The 21,804-nt window shown below is 39.2% G+C and overlaps 1 protein-coding gene across 3 annotated transcripts in view; it reads left to right on the top strand.

The window, feature by feature from the left end:
* Positions 1 to 478: 478 nt before the first annotated feature.
* tspan18a (tetraspanin 18a) overlaps positions 479 to 21,804 on the top strand; it is a 33,506-nt gene continuing 12,180 nt past the window's right edge. Inside the window, exons 1-2 of one of the 3 annotated variants that reach the window (XM_058401394.1) lie at positions 479 to 667; positions 16,951 to 17,020. Coding sequence is in view for 2 of the 3 variants with exons in the window: in XM_058401392.1 (XP_058257375.1) it covers positions 17,027 to 17,029 (3 nt within the window). In the remaining variant the exon portion in view is untranslated. Of the gene's footprint in view, positions 668 to 16,950; positions 17,030 to 21,804 lie in introns of all 3 variants that reach the window. The other 2 variants (XM_058401392.1, XM_058401393.1) reach the window with 2 other exon arrangements.

Genomic DNA, 21,804 nt, shown 5'->3' with positions numbered 1-21,804 from the left:
CCCCGCCCCCAGGGACACGTCAAAAATGAAATGAAGGGAATGAAAAAGAAAAAACTAATTCAGTTTAAGATTATTTTAAATAAAAAAACAAATAAATACAATGATTACACAATATACAATACAATAATATACAATACATTATTTTAACAGAATCCAAAAAGAGTAAAATAATTAATTTAAAAAATATTAAAATATTATTTCAAAAAATAATAATACTTTTTTCAGTAGAAATTTAACTGAAAAAAAGTTGAACATATAGCCACAAATCCTAGTATTATTATTATTATTATTATTATTATTATTATCTGTGAAATGTACATTTTAAGAAGCTTGCTCCTGAAAGTAAACAACCTTTGTGGGAGAATCTGTGAATTTTTATGGACCACTCCTCACTGAAACATGACCATATGTGTATGATCGGATGCGTCCCCGCCCACTGAATCTCTCTCTCTCTCTCTCTCTCTCTCTCTCACACACACACACACACACACACACGGCTGAGCTTGCAGTATCCGTGAGATGATCAGGAGCCTCAGTGTGTTTACGCAGTCGCCGCATTTTCACGCCGTTTAAGTCGCTCGGTTCCTCCGCGTCTCCTCCGCGTCTCCTGTGCGTTGTGGAAGCGGCTTCTTTTCCTGCAGAACCTGAAGAGGATTAAAAGCACATGGTGAGTGGAACACGGAGCACTTTCTCTTCACTTCCACCAAACACCACACACACACACAAACGGACTGAGGGAGAAAAAAATCTGAAGCTGAACTTTTCGACAGAAAAACGAAGAGTTTAGGTTAAAGTGAGTGCGTAAACAAAAACAACAAACACAAACAAAGTCTGCGCGAGTTACGCAGAAACGCGTCTTATTTATTCTGCGCCAGTGTGTTGAAGCCGAACTGAGTGTCGCAGCAGAGCAGTTTTCTCTTCTCAGCTTTTGTTGTTCAGGTTTGTTGTCAGTGGAAATGTGAATCTGACCACTGCTGCTGGCTCTGGGTTGTAGAGCTGGAGGGATTATGATTAATTCGCAGTTTGATTCGAGAAAAATAATCAGTGTGCGTAAATGTTGAAAATATTTGCTTCTCAAGGCACATGAGCGGCGGAAGTCAGCGCCCTGCCACCAATTCTAACCAGGAATAACAAATAATCCATTATTTATTTATTTCATGTATTATCATACTTATTGCTTTGTAGTGTAAGATGACTTTAAGTTGTTATGCGCGTGTTATAACGTGTCTTAGACTTTCATCTCGTTGGGGGTTCAGTTAAAGTCCTTCAATTACATTACTTTAATTCACTTATTTTAACCCACTGATTATAGTGTAAATGACTCGTGAGGACATCTGTACTTTCACTTGTTATTAAAAATAAAACAAAACAATGAAACATGAATATGCAAATTAGGAAACGCCCATTCTCATCAGCCCCTTTTTTCTGCTAAACGTTTCTCTAACTGCTCCATTCTGTTAGCTCTGCTGTTGTTTTGGATTTTGTGTAGTCCATATTTCCTGCAACATGCTCCTAGAATGTTCTGGTTATGGAGCTGAGTCGGACACGCCCCCTTTCCATGTCAGCCAGTAAGCACTGACCTGTAGGCTTGTTGATGGACAAAACATCTGATTAGCTCTTGATTACATCAGTGGACTTTATGTTAAAACGTTTTGCATAGACCCACAAATACGCTTTAACACAGAAGTATAAACCCGTCCTATTATCCCAAAGATTTGCTAACTTGTAGCTAGCCGGCTAGTCAACTGCTAGTAAGCTAGCTTGGATTGCTAGCGCCATTGCATGAGTTAGATTTTACAGAAATATACATTGGAATTATCTCACAAATTTATTTAACAGCTGCCAAACTTGTTCAAATATGATGTTACCATAGCAACCAGCTATCAGCTATCCTTTGCTGATAATGTTTGTTCGGTTAGCTAGATAACCTGCTCGCTGTGTCAGTGGATTATAGAGTTTGGGAACTCCAATGTTGCCCTAGTCTAATTTGCATATGGAACATGATTGGTGGTAAGCCCTGGAGACGATTTTGTGACATCACAAATTAAGGTCTCACATAGCTCCGCCCCAATTCCTTCATTTTATAGAATTGAGTTTCAGACGGAAAAACAGGAGAGTTTGAATTACTGTAACGCAAAACAAAAGACCCGAATGAGGTAATTATTTAAATTGTGTACTTTTGGGTTTTTTTTCTTACCTTAAAGCACACTTTGCCTTGAGCTGCGACCTTCATGACTTGATTTTTTTTGCTTTCCTGGTTACGTGCTCTTGTCAAGCTCCAGGCTCGAGTTAATGGCCTCCTGTCTTGGACAACAATCTCCTCATTTGTTAAGGAAACTCTGAACAGCAAAGGTTCCCGGGTTTATCACGAGGAAACAGACTCGGTGTTGGAGATCCGAGACTCAGATAGTTCAGGGTGTGCGCATTCGTGCTGACCCTGGGTCTGAAACTTGGCCATGTATGTGTGTGTGTGTAAACCTGCTGCCAACAATCTGCTCATCATTTACAGGGGGGAAAAACAGTCAGGAAAATCCCTTTCACAGCCGAACGAGTTTCCGTCTTCATTTCTGCTGCTGCTCATCCTCAGGCTTTAACTATGAGCCGGAGAAACTGCTTAAAAAAGGAGAAAGCCGAGAGCTGATTGCCAGGTGACGGGAGGGACTTGGAGTTAGCCGGATTACTGAAGTGTGTGTGTGTGTGTGAGGAGAAGACAGAGCTCATTTCTCCCTTCTGTGATTAAACAGATTAACCGTATTGACTCTGGGGTGAAAAAGTGTCGACTCTCCAATACGCAAGCCGATTTCGTGTCACAAGACACCGTCAGCCTTCCACACAGAATCCACACCTGAACCAACGACGGCTTAGAAAGAGATAATTACACTTGGTAAATTAGTTTATTTACGAAGTGAAGACTCGTGACTGCTAGAGGCTGAAATCCAGAAATATAACGTCTCGGCTGTCAGTCGTTTATCTGCTACTGATACTGACAAATATCACTGATTCTCCAAGATACTTCTGTACATGATACACTATTCGTTTCAGTGTAGATTTAAAGCTCAGCAGGGTTAAAAAAATTAAATTAAATAAAAAATACAACCGGTTTGATTTTGCTTTATTCAGTAGGTTTGATAATTTCAGTTGATAGAGATTAGAATAATATTTTTATTTAAAAAAAAAACCAAAAAACAGGGAACTGAACATTTTTATCAGTGAAAAAAATTATGAGAAAATTTTTTACATCAAACGATTAGATATTAGACAGTTTGCAGAAAGCATAAATAATTAATAATAATAATAATATTAAAATATCAAAATACCATGACATCTAAGAAAAAAGACTGACACACTAAATTAGACACATTTTTAAGGATTTGGTTAATTTTAATAAATTAAAGCATTTTATGTATATCTTATTTATTTATTTTTAACCATTTCTTATTGGGAGATCTCTTCAGCTTTACTGTTGCAGTGGAACGTACCAAGTGGAAAGAAAGCCGCAGCATGAATAAAAAATGGCACATACCATTCTCCCGTCCTTACACTACACAACAACACAGAACTTACAAATGACAAATAAACACAATTAATTATTATTCCCACTCTAGAACTCTGGAACCTTGTAGATAGAAAAAGTATTTTAAAAAATATTTATTTAACAAGAAATAAAAATCTGAAGTGATTTCTGTTTCAGATTTTATTTTTACAGTTTGCAAATTTCTGATATTTTTTAAATTTAGTTTGTTGGTTTTGGGCCTCACACATGCAGACACACACACACACACACACATACACACACATACACACACACACACACACACACAAACTGGTTTTCAGTGATTGCATTAAAAAAACAGCTTTATACGTTTTGATCTTGGACACAAAAGGTTCCTGGTCCGCCTCGGAGCCTCAGAACTGAGGCTCTATTAGAGAGCTCCATTGTCCCGAGCTCCACCTGCCTGCAATCGCTAATGGTCTCTCTTCGGCCGGGATGAATAGCTGCTCGGTTGTAGCCCGTCTCCAGTGTTATAAATGCAGAGCAGGCCCGTGAGGAAGGAGCTCAGAGGCGTGTGTACGGCTTTGTGAGAGCTCAGTATGGGGCAGGAGAGCAGATAAAGCCCACAGGTGTCTCTGCTCCCGGCTGCTTTCAGACTCGAGTCAGGAGCCGGAGCTCACTGCACGGCATGGTGTGGAGTGGTGGCTAATTAGGAACGTGAAAGAGACGACGTGAAAAAGCGCCGTGTGTAACATTCGCACAGCTCCGCCCTGGCGTGTAGCCGAGGTTTGGGGCGGGGAACTTGTGAAATGTCTGGGGACAAGCTGCAGTCCCATCTGTCTCGCCTTTTCATCTGGTGTGCAAACGACACAACCCTTTTGTTTTCTTTTTCTTTTCTCTCAAGAATCAACAGGAGCTTGAGCTTGAAGTTCATTACCATACGGTACCTTGTGTTTATTTATACACTCACAAAAGGAAGGGGATTATATAGAACCCAAGGTGGTTTCCTCTAGTCTACTTCTTCTTCTTCTTTTTAAAAAAATATTTCCAGAAAAGTACGGTGGCCGAGAAATGCTTAACAAATAACAACTTAGAAAACACAAGGACCAATCAGACAAACCGGAAAAGTCTATAGTATAGTTTGTGAATGGAATTCTTCCTTCTGACTGGACGTCTCTCAGGACATACCGGATGTCCAGCAGTATCTGCAGCAGTAGAAAGTGGATTGGTGTGTGTATGAACACAGCTCTGCTCTTATAGCGCTCCTTACATCCTTCAATCTGGAATAGTTTACTCTTCCAAATATACCTGGTGTGTTTTTAGAAATCTCAAACTAATCTTTACTCCAGGATACACTATCCAACAGTATATCCAGTATCACACCATTTGAAGCTCCTTCCTCAAAGTAGCGCTGAATGAAGTCTATTTGTTATTTTCTTTGAAAGATTTAAAGTTGCACATTTGAAAAATAAACCTGAGTTTAATCCTGAGTGACAGATGTCTCGTCCAATCAGACGGAAGAATTCCATTCACAAACTATAGCTACCTTTCCCACTTTGTCTGAATTCTCCTTGTGTTTTCGGGTTTGTCATTGTGTTTTGCGCTTCTCAGCCACTGTAGAAAATGTGAAAATCCTTTTCTTGTCTGATTTGCTTAACCATGACAACGATATCGCACCAATTATCGCTATGAGGTTTGAACCAAATTATCCTTCGTCCTGCTTTCTGGTCCGATTTCCTGTTTCAGGTTCACTGTTGTCTAGTTTTTATTGGTATATCTGTGATTACTCTGACATTCGCAGTGATCTCCGTAACCATGGCGACAATATCGTTCCGATTGTCACTACTTCATTCTGTTTTGTCTTTAAACCCTGTGAAATTCGTTATAGTTGTTCTCACCTGATCTGATTACAGCTCTGAACTTTGTGTGCACTTTAAAGAAAATCTGATGAAATTTGGACAAAAAAGAAGTATATGTCCTCATGTTTCTGGTGCAGACAGTCGATGTGAAAAGATCGTAGCCTTTTGGCGCACAGCGGTGCGTGAAATGTAGCCTCATTATCTCTCAAGAGATTAATTAGAAATCATTATGATAATGGCTGTTTGTGAAGCTCGCATCCCAGATGAATTAGAGACAGAGAAATGTGCACAGTGTGAACTTTTCTAAACCATCAGAAGGAAGAAGGAAGAGATGTTCGTGTTTTTCCTCATTGTGTATCGATGTACACTATATTGGCAAAAGTTTTGGGACATCTGCCTTTACATGCACATGAATGTAATATGGAGTTGTCCCACCCTTTGCAGCTATAACAGCTTCAACTCTTCTGGGAAGGCTTTCCACAAGGTTTAGGAGTGTGTTTATGGGAATTTTTGACCATTCCTCTAGAAGCACATTTGTGAGGTCAGGCACTGATGTTGGACAAAAAGGCCTGGCCTCCGCTCTAATTCATCCCAAAGGTGTTCATTGGGGTTGAGGTCAGGACTCAGTGAAGTTCCTCCACACCAAACTCGTTCATCCATGTCTTTATGGACCTTGCACTGGTGTGCAGTCATGTTCTCACAATGTTGGGAGCATGAAATTGTCCAAAATGTCTTGGTAATTAAGAGTTCCTTTCACTGGAACTAAGGGCCCGAGCCCAACCCCTGAAAAACAACCCCTGAATTTAATTATTTGGAGGGGTGTCCCAAAAATTTTGGCAACACAGTGTATAAATGTATCATCGTATATGGCTAATCGTGTACAGCTTTCAGGTGGAGTAAAAGGTTTAATCGGATTAGCTCCAGTCTCTGCTCTTCCTCACTCGCTGACAGAGAACTCGGTGTTTAGATTTGAAAGTATTCGTGGGGAGGTTCTTTGTGTTTTTTCTCCCAGTTGTTTACATGAGGAACCACGAAACAGCAGGCTTTTTGGAAAGGAGAAGCCACAATGATGCAGTGTTTTAAAAGCGAAGCTCTCCGGGTGTTGGGACCGATTTTCAGCCTTGGCTTCGGCCCAGAAGGCCTGGAGGTGTCTCTGGGGTCTGTCTCCCGCTGCAGATTTGGAGGATTGCGGTCAATCCAGAAAGCTCGGCACTGTTTTGCTGCCTAACCTTTCCAGCGCTTTCGTGATTGCTCTGCATTTCATCATGAGCTGTGCAAGGCCTTGATCCGGATCAGCTGCGAAATGTCTTTGATACTCTTTTAGCTGTACTAAATATTTTATAGCTCGCAGATGGCTGTTTTGCACTTTGGCAGGCTGTAAACGTGCATGTACAATAGACTTTACGCTCTGTAATGATGGAGCCGTGACCTCACGAGCTTTTGGAGTGAGCAGTTGCATTGTGGGATTTGGGAGAAATCTGAATTGATGGTTTTATATATTTTTTTAAATGCGCTAATCAATCCAGCAGTCGACGTGGGAAAAAGTTAACGACAGAACAGCTGGAGATTCAGCAGTGTAAATGTAGTGGGCGGGCTTGTTGTCAAGAGGGAGGGGTTTACCCAGAAAAGTAACGACTGACTGACTGACTATAGAGAAGATTTCATGATGGTTTCTTCTTCGTATCGTCTCAGGGAGTTTTTCTTCGAATGGGCAGCTATGATACAGTGCCCCTTGGAGTAGGGACGGGTTAAGGGCCTTGCCCTGCAGTGGTAGCTTGGTGGAGCTGGGGCTTGAACCTGGCGCCTTAACCACTCGAGCTACCACTGCCCCCAAAAAACATAACAGAATTTGTGTTAGAAATAGCTCAAGCCCCAGCACTGCCAAGCTGGCACCATCTCCTGGGGTGCTGTTTAAAAAAGTGTAAAAATGACCTCATACCTGTTGATGGTTTGTTGCTAGCTAGGCTAATCCAGACTAGCTGTGTGTTTCCCGCACAGAATGAACTGATTTGTATTTGATAAGTAGCTTCACAGCAAGCATAACTCAAGCTTGATTACCATGGTAGCGGTTAGTGAATCCAGCCATTTGCACTCAGCCTTCTGGAATCTTCTTCAGGCTTTCTGTCCACCAACTGGTTAAACACAGAGCAAAAGCTTTAGAGCGCAGTGGTAAAAGGTGCCTCACATCCTTGTCTCGCACTACAGGTGCACTTTTTTATGATCGAATAAACAGGGTTTTTTTTGTTACTATGACAACAGCAGAACCACAGAACCAGACTTAAATACAGGAAGCAGTAACATTAGCCCGGATAATTAGAGTGAAAATAGGTGAATGGACCTGCCTGAGGTCAGAACATCTCGTGATGGACTTCACAGTGGTGGATCACGCTGCCCCGGTTTGTTCTGTACTAGATTTCGATCTGTTCGTTAAAAGCAGCTGGAATGCGTCACGCATGTAGGAATGTGGGTCATCTGCAGTTCGGTTTATTGATCGATGACCAATGAGCCATTATCATTAAATGGAACATGGAGAGAAATCGAAGCCTGGTCTCTCTCTTTCTCTCTCTCTCTCTATCTGTCTGTCTGTCTGTCTGTCTCTCTCTCTCTCTGTCTCTCTCTGTCTTTCTGTCTGTCTGTCTGTCTGAATCTCTATCTGTCACAGTCTCTCTCTGTCTGTCTGTCTGTCTGTCTCTCTCTCTCTCTCTCTCTCTGCCTGTCTGTCTCTCTCTCTCTATCTCTCTTTTTGTCTGTCTCTCTCTCTATCTCTTTTTGTCTCTGTATCCCTTTCTCTCATTCTCTCTCTCTCTATGCCTGCCTGTCTGTCTGTCTCTCTCTCTCTCTCTCTCTGTCTGTCTCTTTCTCTCTATTTCTGCCTCTGTCTCTCTGTCTCTGTCTCTCTCTCTCTCTCTCTGTGATGAAATAAGAAGACGGACGAGATAAAAACATGTCATGAGCTCAGTATCAGACCCACACTGAGAGACAGATGAATTCACCACAAGTCTCCTACAGATTTTTCTCGGCTGCTGTGGATCCAGCTGTGAAAATGGCACAGGGTAAAGCTTCTGCTTCATCTTCCCAGAGCCTGAACTTGCAAATGCAAAATGGAAACGAATTTTGAAACAGCTCATGTTTGTCTCGTACATTTCTGATTCCTGAGTTCATCCAAATCTGGCAACCTTTAACATACATAGTTGTACACTAAAAATTTGAGAGCGAAATTAAAATTAAACTATTTTTTTATTTTATTTTTTACAAAACTATTTATTGGTTGTAAATGTGTAACAGGATTGAGCATTGTTTTATTTATTTATTTATTTATTTATTTATTTATTTATTATTTTAGTAAAGAATTAGCAATGACGCCAAATGTGGTTTCTGTTTATTATTTTGGTCTTAGATACGTAAATTTTATTTTGTTTTTTATTTTTTTAGCATAGCATTAGCAAAGCATTTCTAATGAAATTCTTTTGATTTATTAGATTTTTTTTAAATTCAAATTTACATTTTTAGCAAATATACAAAATGCGACTAATTAATATCCATGGTAATGGCATGAGAATGTTCGTTCTAATTATTTACTTGAAGTAAATTAATTTATTTAATTAATTTATTAAATTCATTAATTTAATTAATTAATCTTATGGGTTGTGCTTCTCAACATAGAATTAGCAGTCTAAAATTAGAATTTAAAATTAATTTAGAAATATGCTAATGACATCAGGACATTGCAGATATTTTAATGATTCGCTTCAAAATTTTATTTATTTTTTTAAATTAAAACATTCACTTTAAATCTGTAGTTTAGGGCACAGGGACGTCCATTAAAAACATCCTCTAATAAAATAAATAATTAAAAAAAGAACGTTTTTCTCCTTCGAATTTCTTCTTCTCGTGATCTTCAGAAAGTGTGAAGGAGTTTCTCATTGATCATGCGACTTGGAATGTTCCAAATATTCCATAGGGGTGCTCGAGTTCAGGGAGAAGAGTTACGTTAAACTGTTTATGCAGAAAGAATACGATTTTGAAGTATTTTAATGATTATTTTCTTATTTAACACTACTGTAGTCAGTGTATGGAAATTTTACAAGAAACATTTGTAACTTGTAGCTCCTTGTCGAGTTCCTCGCTGCTTCATCGTCTGCGCTCCTTCTTCAGCGCGGCGAAGAGAAAATAAATGATAGCCGCGGCATAAATCTAGATTGCGGGTCAGCGTAAGCGTAATAGCTATTGATTGTTGTGGTTGTGTTGTCCCAGTGTTCAGAGCTAATGAAGTGATTTATACCAGCGCTAATGGAAGTCAGCATATAGACGTTATAGAAGGAGGTGAATTAGTTGCGTCCTGAAGCTGTGGGAAGTGCAGCTGAATGTTAGTATACACACACACGCGCACACACACACACACACACACTGGGCGCTGAGCTTTATTCCCAGAGTGTATAGAACATATTTGTGTTTCTGAACACGTTCCTGATTCTGTTGCTCATTTTTAATGGATAAAACCATTCACGTGTACGTGTGTGTGTGTGTGTGTGTGTGTGTGTGTGTGTGTTTATACACCTATATACCCCTTTTGAGAGAATGGACCAAAAATGTCCCCGTAATCACTTGGTCCCCAGAAACCACAATTTTGTCACAGATTTAATTTGATAAATTTAAAGAACCAGTATGTCCTTTTTGGTTAAAAAAAGTTAAAGCTTAGGTTCCGCTGAAGCCATACATCTATCTAACATTTACTTTTGTCACTTTATTCATCCAGTGTGTGTCACATTGGTTTAGATATGGTGTCAGATGCTTAGGTGTGTCTCACATCTCCATGGTTTGGGGTTTGAATCCCACCTTGTTCCCATGTTCTCCATGTTCCTTGTGTTTTCCTCGGGGTACACCAGTTTTCCTCTGGGTTTTTCCACCACTCTGTTCATGCCCTGAGATGGACTACAGAGGCTAGAACTATAGACCAGAGCTTCTCCTCGAACCCTGTGTAGGACAAGCAGTACAGTAAAGTTCATCTTCTATAATTCTATAATTATATCTATAATATCTATTATATCTATAATTATCTTCTATAATTATAGCAGCTATAATTTGGATTAATTTTTGCAAATGTAAAATCCTAATGGTGGGAATATCAATATAAAACACTATGAAGGTTGAAATGTTGGAGTGAACTTCACACTGAGCTTCACATTAATACTGAGTAACACCAGCTGAAGTAATGTGCTGCAGATCCACCAGCTAACCTTTCTCTCATTTGAATAAATCTCAGCTGTCATACAGGTATTTTGTGGTAAGAAATGCTAACAAAGCTCTAGAGTATGACGTGTGTGTGTGTGTGTGTGTAAGAGGATAGCAGGGTTTCAGTAGAGCATGCTGGTAGACACTGAAGTTCAAACCCGTATATTTCACACACATGTTGTGAGGATGGTTTAACTGGAGGATTATTATAATAATATTTTAAAAATATAAAGTAATAATAATATAATAATAAAAAAAAACAAAAATAATATTTATTATTATTATTATTATTATTATTATTATTATGCATAAAAAATAATGGAATAATAATAGAAATTACTATTAAATTCAACCTGGTGATATAATAATTTAATATTTATTTATTAACACCATGTTATCATCAATTATCTTTTATAACTCGATCTTTTTACTAGAACTGTGAATAAAACTCCCAGTATTGTTCTGTTTTAGTAAAATAATCAACGACATGGTGTGATGAAACAGAGTTACTCTAACTACTCAGAAGCTGATTATTCTCCTATAACCAGAAGTTATTTATTCCCTTTATACTAAAACAATTTGATGTCGTTTAAAAATGAATTAAAGTTAAATAAATTTATTTTTATCCGTTTGTAGATACATTACATTTCTTAGAACATCCATGAATAAAGTTAGCCCTGTTATGATAGCTGTTTTGGTTTATGGAGTATTGGGTGCGTTAGAAATCACACACACACGCTCTCTGAAAAGCTGCCGAATCAAACCGGCTTCAACGCCTGGTCTGAATCGTCCAGTGACTGAACAGCAGGTTTCGTTTAGTGACCCAAAGCAGAACAGCAGGTTGACCTTGATTTAGGAACCTATATACCTGTATCTATATTACACATGTTATTGGGACAGTTCTTGTGTCTGGACTTGAATGAATCAGTATCAATGACTCTTCATGCACTGAATCGTTCCTGTTGTTCACTCGCCACAGACAGGCTTCGTAAAATGAATACTTGAAATCCAAAGCATTACATTTTCACTACATTAAACAAAAATTTATTTTATGTTATGTTTAATCTGTGTTTTATAAATGGTATGAATCATAGTTGTAATTTTGTGTGAACTGAACCTAATCTGCTTGACTCCTTAACTCATTCTAATCAGTCAAGCGAATCAGTTTAATGACTCACTGAGTTTTAATGAGTCATACAAGCAGCTGTGGATATTTAACATTATCTGAACTCAGACATACGTAATATATAATAAAAATATAATAATATGTACAATTTTTATGAATCAGCCTGACTCAAATGACTCTGAGCAGCTGAGTGAATCTAAACAAATGATTCAAATGAATCGACTCCTGAACGACTCGATGAATCATGATGAATTCTTTCACTTTTTCATTTTCAGGAGTTTAGATGTTTGGTCTGTCTATGATGTAATAATATTATATTAATAATGCTTGTGCACATACTTTTAAAAGACTTTGTGTTAAAATCCCCTCTTGAAGCTATTTGATGAAGATGAAGACGATTTTTTTCTAGCTTCCTGCCTCTAAGTCAGTGTATAAATGTAAACATCTACACTAATCCAGGTTGTTGTCTGTTCCTGCGCCAACAACTCTACTGTCTGTGAAGTCAAAGGTAGAAACGTATCATTACCCTAAACCCAGTGGCTCCATTTGGTCCATCGTTGTTGGTGGTGTTTCTTTATATTTAAGTACAAGGTGTGATGGACATGATGGAGGACGGAATACTGGAAATCCCAAATTCACAAAATGAAGGAACAGCTGGATTTTGGTGTTCAGATGTTGACTTTTAAGTGAGGATCCTTTGTTTTTCATTCCAAGGATCATGTGCTTCTTAGCCAAGGCATGTGATTTGTGTAATGCTGTAACAGAAAGAGAAAACTAGGGACTTCAGAATCAAGTGTAAAGAAAGAGGAAGTGAAAGCTTTAATAAGGCCTACCACTATCATGCTAGTAGCTAGTAGCATGATAGTGGAGCTGTACTGTCTTTTCTTTTCCTTTTTCTTCAGTGAGTCACTTCTCTCAGTGATTCACTCCTCTCACTCATTTACTCCTCTCGTTTTTAAGTGAATCAGTGAGTCACTTGCGTAACTGATTCACTCATCTCTTGTTAAAGTGAATCATTGAGTCAGTTCTTTCACTGATTCCCTGCTCTCTTTCAAGTGAATCAGTGAGTCATTTCTTTTACTGTTTCACTCCAATCTCATTTGAGTGAATCTGTAAGCCACTTAAATAACTGATTCACTCCTCTCTTGGTAAAGTAAATCATTGAGTCAATTCTCTTACTGATTCACTCCTCTCTTTCAGTTGAATCAGTGAGTTACTTCAATAACTGATTCAGTCATCTCTCATTCAAGTGAATCAGTTTAATGTCGTAATAAACTCAGTGACTCATTAAACTGATTCACTTGTATGGGTGGATTGAATCAGTAAGCACAGATAGGCTATTATAATGTGTACATAAATGAAAACCAATAAAAAACATATAATAATAAGTTCAAAGCACATTCACTTCACAGCTCATTTGCATTTAGTGACGCCCACAAAACTCCATAAAAGGCAAAGCATACACCACAGTGAGCTAAACGAACACAAAAAGGTGGAAGAATCTGTCTCGTCTATAGAAATAACAATTATCTGGATTCAGATTACAGAAAAGGGTAAATTAGGTGCGAATCAGTCACATTTCATATTTACACAAACGCAGGAGCAAGATGTAGGACAACATTCATTGTGTAAACGAGGAACGCTGAATAAATTCAGATTATCATCACGACTCTGTGACCATTGTGTTTGACCAATCAGTGGTCTCGGTTATTTCAAGCTCTGCCCACATTTTTCCTTGTTCAGTTCCCTGATTCAGCGTGTAGTTACAGTGCGACTCACTCAGCAACATACGTGACGACTGACCGTGGGTGTAACTTCTGTCACTCTGTATTGATTATCAGCACGGGGATGGACGCAAGCACAGCAGCCGTGTCTTTGATGGGTTCTGATTAGCGGTGTCTGATTAACACTGGAGAGGGTTTGTGCTCCAGATTGAGGTCTGGTTGAACCGGCTGGCTGCGTGGGAGTTTGTGGACGCGACGCACGCTGACCCACATCGATGACTGACGTCCCTTCTGTCTAATGAATCATCCATGTGAAAGAAATTACAGCTACATACAGCTGAGCCGTCTGGGGCCATCAACACGAACACTCTCAAAACGTTATTACTTTTTCTTTCTGGTAGCCTGGTAGCGTTTTTTATCGCTGCACAATACGGACAAGCAACGATGATATGAGACGAAGTTCACGTCACGATATGTGGAAAGTTTTTACCTTTATTCAAAATGAAGGCTAATATATTTCAGTTTAAAGCACGTAATAGCTGTAAAGCAGATAACAAAATAATAATCGTTTATTTTGTAAGGAGAGGTTTGTTTAATGTTTATGTAAGGAGAGAAGAGAAGAGAAGAGAAGAGAAGAGAAGAGAAGAGAAGAGAAGAGAAGAGAAGAGAAGAGAAGAGAAGAGAAGAAAGGAGAGGAAAGGTGAGGAGAAGAAAAGAGAAGAGAAATAAGGAGAAGAGAAGAGGAAAAAAGAAAAGGAGAGAAGAGATGAGAGGAGAAGAAGAGAGGAGAAGAGAAGATGAGAGGATAGGAGAAGAGAAGAAAAGAGAAGAGAAGAAAGGATATGAAAGGTGAGGAGAAAAGAAGAGAAGAGAGGAGAATATAGGAGAAAAGAAAATAAGAAAAAATGAAGTGAAGAGAAGAGAAGAGAAGAGAGGGTTGTTAGAGAATGACTGATTCCAGTTGCTGTAATCTAAGTGATGTAGCTCTAAAAGGATAGGTTTTAAGAGTTTATGATGAAATTGCTGTAGTGTAAGAGGAATAAACCACTACAGGGTGTGCTGTTAGAGGAAAATGATCAGCTTCATGTTATTAACTCTCACTCCACATGATGTTATTGATTATTTTTCTATCACAGAGTGACACACAGATGTTTATTCTTTATATTCTACACTCGCTCGGTCCAGACACACACTCCTCACTGTCAGAACCTTTCACTACATCCACATTAGTTACAGCTCGAGGTAAAGAACATGTGCTGGGACTTTAAGGACATGAGGTCACATGACTGGCGTTGAGGTTCGAGGAAGTGATGAGTTGTGTAAACAGAGCAATTTCTGTAACTGACCGCTCTGCTGAGTGTGTGTGGAGTGTGTGTGCTGGCGTGTCGACCCCCGGCGTGGCTTTTTCCTCCTGCAGGACATGTCACTCTGTATCTCAGCAGCTGGAGCCGGAGTCGAGGCCGGAGTTCAGCAAACCTTCACGCAAAACATGATTCTTTTCCACTACAGGAAATCCCAAGCTCCAAAATCATCAGGAATCATTACATCTACCGGAGTTTTCCCTCGTAACCCTTCCTGTAAAGCCGCTTTGTTACAATGGATGTTGTTAAAAATGCAATAGAATTAAAGTAGAATAGAACTGAATCATTTCATGAGTCATTTAGACTTGTAGAATTTAAATAATTTTACAATATTACAATATAAATGTTGTTTAAAAAAATACAATGTATTGTAAAAAAAAGTATAATCTCTCTCTCTCTCTCTCTCTCTCTCTTTTTTCTCTATCCCTCCCCCTGCTCACGCTCTCTCTTCATTATTCACTCTCTCACTCTTTCTCCATCATTCTGTCTCTAGCTCTCTCCATTATTCTCTTTCTTCTTTCTCCATTATTCACTTTCTACTCTTTCTCCATCATTCTGTCTCTCTCTCTCTCTCTCTCTCTCTCTCCCTCTCTTTCTCTCTCTCTTCTTTCTCCATCATTCTGTCTCTCTCTCTCTCTCTCTCTCTCTCCCTCCATTATTCTCTCTCCTGCTCCCTCTCTTTTCTCTCCCTCTCTCCCCACTGCTCTCTCTCACTCTTCCCCCTGCTCTCTCTCTCTCTCTCTCTCTCTCTTTGTCTCTCCCTCTCTCCCCACTGCTCTCTCTCACTCTTCCCCCTGCTCTCTCTCTCTCTCTCTCTCTCTTTGTCTCTCTCTCAAACTTTCTCTCTCTTGCTCTCTATATCCTATGCATAGAAACATCCAAGGGCTGTGTATGTGTGTGTGTGTGTGTGTGTGTGTGTGTGTGTGTGTGTGTGTAAGTGTTGCACCTTTATTGAAAGACAGTGTAAATAAAAAGCACACACATTGCCATGCGTATCAGATATCCCCCTGTAGAGTCGCACTGCTTATTAAAAAGAGCTTGGATTCTCATTTCATGCTCAGCGGCACTGAGTAGAGCGATGAATATGTTCAGACTGCTGACTCGGTTAATACGAATAAAACCGGTTCAGCGCCTCCTCTTCTTCCTCGGATCATCACTCCACCAAGCACTTCATTGTCCTGCTCTTCCATCCACTCTGCTACGCTCTTTTCACATTTTATATGCTTCTCTCTTTACATATATATATATATATACATTATGATTGGTTCTTCATTTTCCCGCCTTCTGATTGTTGCCATGGAAACTGATGATGGGCTTTGTGGGAGTACCCTGTGTGAACCCTGAGTTGTGGCCAATGAGCGCCAGAGCCACATGTGTGCTTTCAACCTTGGACACACGTGAACTCGAGGGAGAAGCGTGATCGTGTGTAGAGGACTGATTTCTGCGTAATAAACGAGCGATTCATTAATAATTTAACTAATTAGCGAATATCCGATCCTTATGCTTTCGGAGATTTGCGCGGATTTGAACCCCACTGTGATTGTTATGGTGGCTTCACTTTCTCTCTGCTGTTTTAAAGGTTATGTGATGTCAATAACGTGAAGGAAGCACGTCGTGACCTTTCCTCGAAGTCCTGCGTTCAGACAGTTACGCTGACAGGAAGACAAGGAGAGTCTTCGGAGGAAGAGCAGAACGTTTATCGACCTGCATTTATGTACGGTACATATAAACCACAGCGCCGGTCGATCCTGAGCTGTGATTGGTCAGAAGAAAAGACGTTGATTTATTATCCATAACAGCAGCTGTGACAGTCGTACAGCTTTATATACATTAATAACATGCTCTCCTTCTAATACCTTATGGTTTCCATAGTAACGGCTCGTTCTCAGGGGCTCGGAAGCTGCGTAATTACAAACGGATAAAAAATATGTGTTGATATTCTTTAACGCTTGTGGATGTGTTGGTATAAGAAAAATAATCACCAGATTTGTGTCTACACCTACATACCAGTCCATCTGTTGCTGAGTAGAAAGTATTGGCACCCCTCTACCCCATCTGGCAGTTGCACACCATCACCGCTGAACAGATGTTATTTATATATGATATACCTAATAAACCGGCCACTGAACAGCGTCTGCTCTGGTCTCCTTCGCAGATACACAGACGAAGTGTGAAGAAAGCTTCTGAGAAACATCACGGCTGCTCACAGGGAGAGACACTTACAGGTACATATGGTATGGAGAGATTTTTTTTCTGTATTGATTCAGAATCATTTGCAACATGACTCATTCTTTCACCACCTGATTCATTTCTGATTCATTCAATGATGATCCATTTTCCTCTCACTGAACCAGACATCGTGCTTAGACACATGTTTGTAAATGGATTTTTGAACACATGAGATTTATGCAAATATGTGTAAATATGCAAATTGGGTCATTCACTTCAAACTCCTGCAAGTCTAGTGTGGAGGAACTTGACCATTCCTCTAGAAGCACATTTGTGAGGTCAGGCACTGATGTTGTGATGACGAGAAGGTCTGGCTCACAGTCTCCGCTCTAATTCATCCCAAAGGTGTTCTATGGGGTTGAGGTCAGGACTCTGTGCAGGCCGGTCAAGTTCCTCCACACCAAACTCACTCATCCATGTCTTTATGGACCTTGCTTTGGTCACTGGTGTGCAGTCATGTTGGAACAGGAAGCGGTCATCCCCAAAGCATGAAAATGTAGCATCCAAAATGTCTTGGTATGAAGCTGAAGCATTAAGAGTTCCTTTCACTGGAACTAAGGGGCCGAGTCCAACCCCTGAAAAACAACACCTGAACTCAATGATTCAAAACATTTGCCAATATAGTGTATAAGGTGGAAATTATACTAGGTAGAATTATTTATTTATTAATTTTTTTGCTTTGTCGAGTCCTGCTTTCTCGCATGCTTTACCCGTCCAGAAATCTTCTACTTTTTTTTGTCTCGTCAAGAAACAAGGCTGTTATTGTACAATTGCACAAAAATACTCTGCAAAAAAAAGTATGCAAATTCACGGCTCCTATTTTAATCCTGTCACTTACTGAAAAAGAGCAAATCTGACTGGCTGTATTCTGCGCTCCGGAGCTGTCAAGTCCGCTTTGAATCCATGAAAAGAGCAAGAACCCGGTTTCCATGGAGAATTTAATCTGCCGTTTCTACCTCATCAGCGAATTAATGACAGGTTCTCACAGAAGACGTGTTTCTTTTAGGTTTCTGGCTGTCAGGAGTAAGATGTAGAACAAACATCTCAGTGCTGTAGATTTCTGGAAACTCACTTCCTGTCTGTTCTTTATCTCCGAAAATCATGAGCGTGAAGACCTGTACCTGGAGTGATCTCGAGCGCGGTCATTTAGCCAGCGACGTTTCTTCTCTGACGTTTTTTTCCCATGTTGTTGTTATTCCGGAGGGCAGCTGGGCCGAGTGCAGAGCACTGGGTGCGAAAATCTTGGCGCCCCCCTTTTCCTCCTCAACACCACATCACTCGCCAGCTGGGGTTCTGATTCAGACTCGGACTCGGAGGCCTGCTTTCCTCCTCTGAGACGTGGATTTGTTGGGTTGGAGTCGGATATTTTTCAGAATCAGGTTGCACAAAAAAAGTGGATTTTCTCAGCGCTCACACTGTTAGATTCACCTTCTTAAGGTTCACAAGGTTGCCAGATTCTTCTGGTTTAGAAGGTTTCATTATGGGGTTTTGATTTAAACACAACAACATGCAATAAACTCGTTTCCCCTGAGCACAAAAAATGTAATTTCCTCCTGTTTTTGTTGTGTCCATGTTGATGATTGAGCGTCTTTGTCATGTTCCACTCCACACTGGAGGTTCATATGAATCTCATATGAAAGTAGACACTCAGGACTTTGAGAAGAATGTGTAGTGTTTCAGAAGGATTTCTGTTTTTTAGCCTACTAGGGGTGATTATATTTATAGAAAAGATCCAAAAAACCAACCCCAAAACTGTTATTTTTTTCCTTAGAAATGTTTGTATCTTCAAAGTAAATGTTGATCTCGAACCCATTTCTGCTCTCTCTTGTTCATCTAAAAAGCAGCTCAGATTTCATCTTCAACCAGTGAAATTCTGTGTAAGTTTCTCCAACAGAGGGAAAAAACAAATGTCTAAAACACACCGAGAGCCGACAGACTGGTTTTAGATCAGACTCACAGACAGACCATCACTCGTTTATTTATACTGAGTGAAAACGTCTGTTTCTATTCCTTCATCAGGATGAACACTGGTGCAGTTTAAGTGATTCACATTGACTGTAATAGAGTGTAACATAAAAACAAATAACAATTCAAAGCTAAAAAAGATGACACGATGAGGATGATGAAAATAATGATGACGATGAGGTTGATGATGATGATGATGATGGCTTCCACCCTTTAGCAGCACATACCACAGAATAGCAATGTTTGGAGGATAAGCTGATCACGCGCTATTGTGCTACACTTAGGGAAGTTTATACAGAATTTTATTTTTATGTATATTTTTATGTTTCTCTGAATAAGAAGTGTCACTTCAGACCTAGTACTTAGAAGTATAATAATAAAAAAATAAAATAATAATAATAATAATTATTATTATTATTATTATTATTATTATCATCATCATCATCATTATTATTTCTTAACTTATTCATTTATTAATAAAATTATTTTTTTAATTATTATTTTAAAATTAATTAATTGTGGACACGGTTCATGTGGATATGAGATACTAAACTGAGGTCATGCAATTCTGTGTGTGTGTGTGTGCAGTTTATATTTATTACACTGGAGTTAAATTAATAAAATAACATCTCCTGTAAAGGAAATCCAGCTCATGTTTGGAGGATAAGCTGACCAAGCACTCGTCTGCTATGCTCATGGAGAAGTTTATTCGTTTAAAAGTTTTGTTAGTTAGTTAGAAGTTTAATTCCATTTAAAACGGAATTTTATCTGTATATGTCTTATAATTGTCTCTGAATAAGAAGCGTCTCTTCACACTTAGTAATTAGTAAGGACTAAGGTATTATTAACCAATAACAGTTTTACTCAAACTCCGCCCACTTCCTTCCGTAAAGCACTTAAACCTGGGGTTATGTCTTAGATCTGAATTCCTCGAGCGATAGCTTAATGGAGGTTTTATCGCTGTGTAGCATTTCAAGACATGTTTACATTTTTTCAGCTTGATTTTTTTTTCTCACCATGTAATTCTCTCTCTCTCTCTCTCTCTCTCTCTCTGTCTCTCCCTCTCTCTCTCTCTGTGCTGCTAAGCTGCTGAACTTGTCCTTTCTCGTCTCACTTAGCTTCGTCTCTCTTCAGTATATGACTTTCATCCTCAGGAGAGAGGAAACATGTGGTCCAGCATCCATCACTCATTTATCGTAGATAAGCCAGAAAGCAGCTTGGTTCAAGACAAACAACCTCTTTGTTTTTCTCTTTCATAATAATGATGCCTGGGAAAGCAGCGAGCGCGGCCGTCTCACACTGTTAGCTCGCTTTGTTTTAAGGCTTTTCAGCAGAAATCTGGCGTGGTGAATTAACACAGTGTTCCTGTACAAGCGGGAGGATACACACCGAGAACTCGTTAGAGTTTATAAACCTCAGAGACGGGGGTGTTTATCAGAATCATTCATAAGAGTTACAGAATAATTACATGTAAAGTGGATAAAGAGAGTTTAATATCCAGTTTCTTTAGTTTTGTAGTATCTACAAAACTAACTAGGGGTGGTGGTGGTAGCTCAAGTGGTTAAGGCTCTGGGTCGTTGACCGGAAGATCAGGGTTCAAGCCCCAGCAGCACCAAGCTGCCACTGTTGGGGCCCTTGAGCAAGGCCCCCAACCCACCCTGCTCCAGGGGCACTGCATCATGGCTGAACCTGCACTTTGACCACAACCTCCAAGGGTGGGATATGTGAAGAAAGAATTGCTGTAATGTATATGTGACAAATAAAGACAACTTAACTCAGGTCATTTCCGTTGGCATAGCAACACCACTGTCAATCATCAAGTGATCTGACATCCCCCCACACACTTCTGCCAAAAATTTAGTGCTTTAATAGTCTTATTGGTTTCCAGAATGTTCTCGAAACGTTTGCTGTTGGTTTCCTGAAATGTTCTGAGAACAAAAAGTTCTAGTTTTTTATATTTTTCCTGACATTTTCCCATACAGATATGTAGCAAGCAGGTTGTGCTTTACATTATAGTCCAGGAAACATTCCCTAGCGTTGTGGTAACCTTTAAGTAATTTAAAACCTCTCAGAAACCTTGTGATGCTTCAAAGAACGTTCCTGTAATATTTAATAAAAGTTACATGACCTGAAATCTCTTGGGAATCTTGTTGTAACCAGTTTTGTATCCTTTGAATGTTTCTCTAATGTTTTAGTAACATTTAAATAACTTTAAACCTCTCAGAAACTTTGTGGCACCTTGTTATGTTTCTCAGAACGGTCCTGTAATATTTAATAACATTTACATCTTGTGGTAACCTGTAATGTTTGTTGTTCATTAGAACATTCCTTTAACGTTCTAGTAACCTTTAAATAGTTTCCAAAACCTTGTGGTAAGTTAGCATGCTTGAGACAAGGTACCTTAAAAATGTTAATTTTTAATTAATTTAAGCCTCTCAGAAACCCGTTAATAACCGGTAACGTTTTTATAAGAACGTTCCTTTAACATTCCAGTAAGATTTCTGATTTGAAATCTCTCAGGGATCTTCTTGTTTGAGAGAACGCTCTCATAATGTTCCAGTAAACTTTAAATCACTTGAAATCTCTCAGAAAACCTTGTGGTAACCTGTAAGGTTTCAGAGAACGCTCCTCTTACATTCTAATAACATTCACGTCATTTGAAATATCTTGTGAATATTCTTGTAAGACATTATGTTTCAGAGAACTTTCATCTAACAATCTAATGAAGTTTAAATCACTTGAAACCGCTTAGAACCTTGTAGTAACCTGTAACGTTTCATTAGAACGTTCCTCTAACATTGCAGCAAAATTTACA

The sequence above is a fragment of the Hemibagrus wyckioides genome, linkage group LG10 (assembly GCF_019097595.1).
Source record: "Hemibagrus wyckioides isolate EC202008001 linkage group LG10, SWU_Hwy_1.0, whole genome shotgun sequence".
In the NCBI taxonomy this organism is placed as follows: Eukaryota; Metazoa; Chordata; class Actinopteri; order Siluriformes; family Bagridae; genus Hemibagrus; species Hemibagrus wyckioides.
Note: the sequence above shows the minus strand (reverse complement) of the source record. Positions and strands in the feature narration are given on the sequence as shown.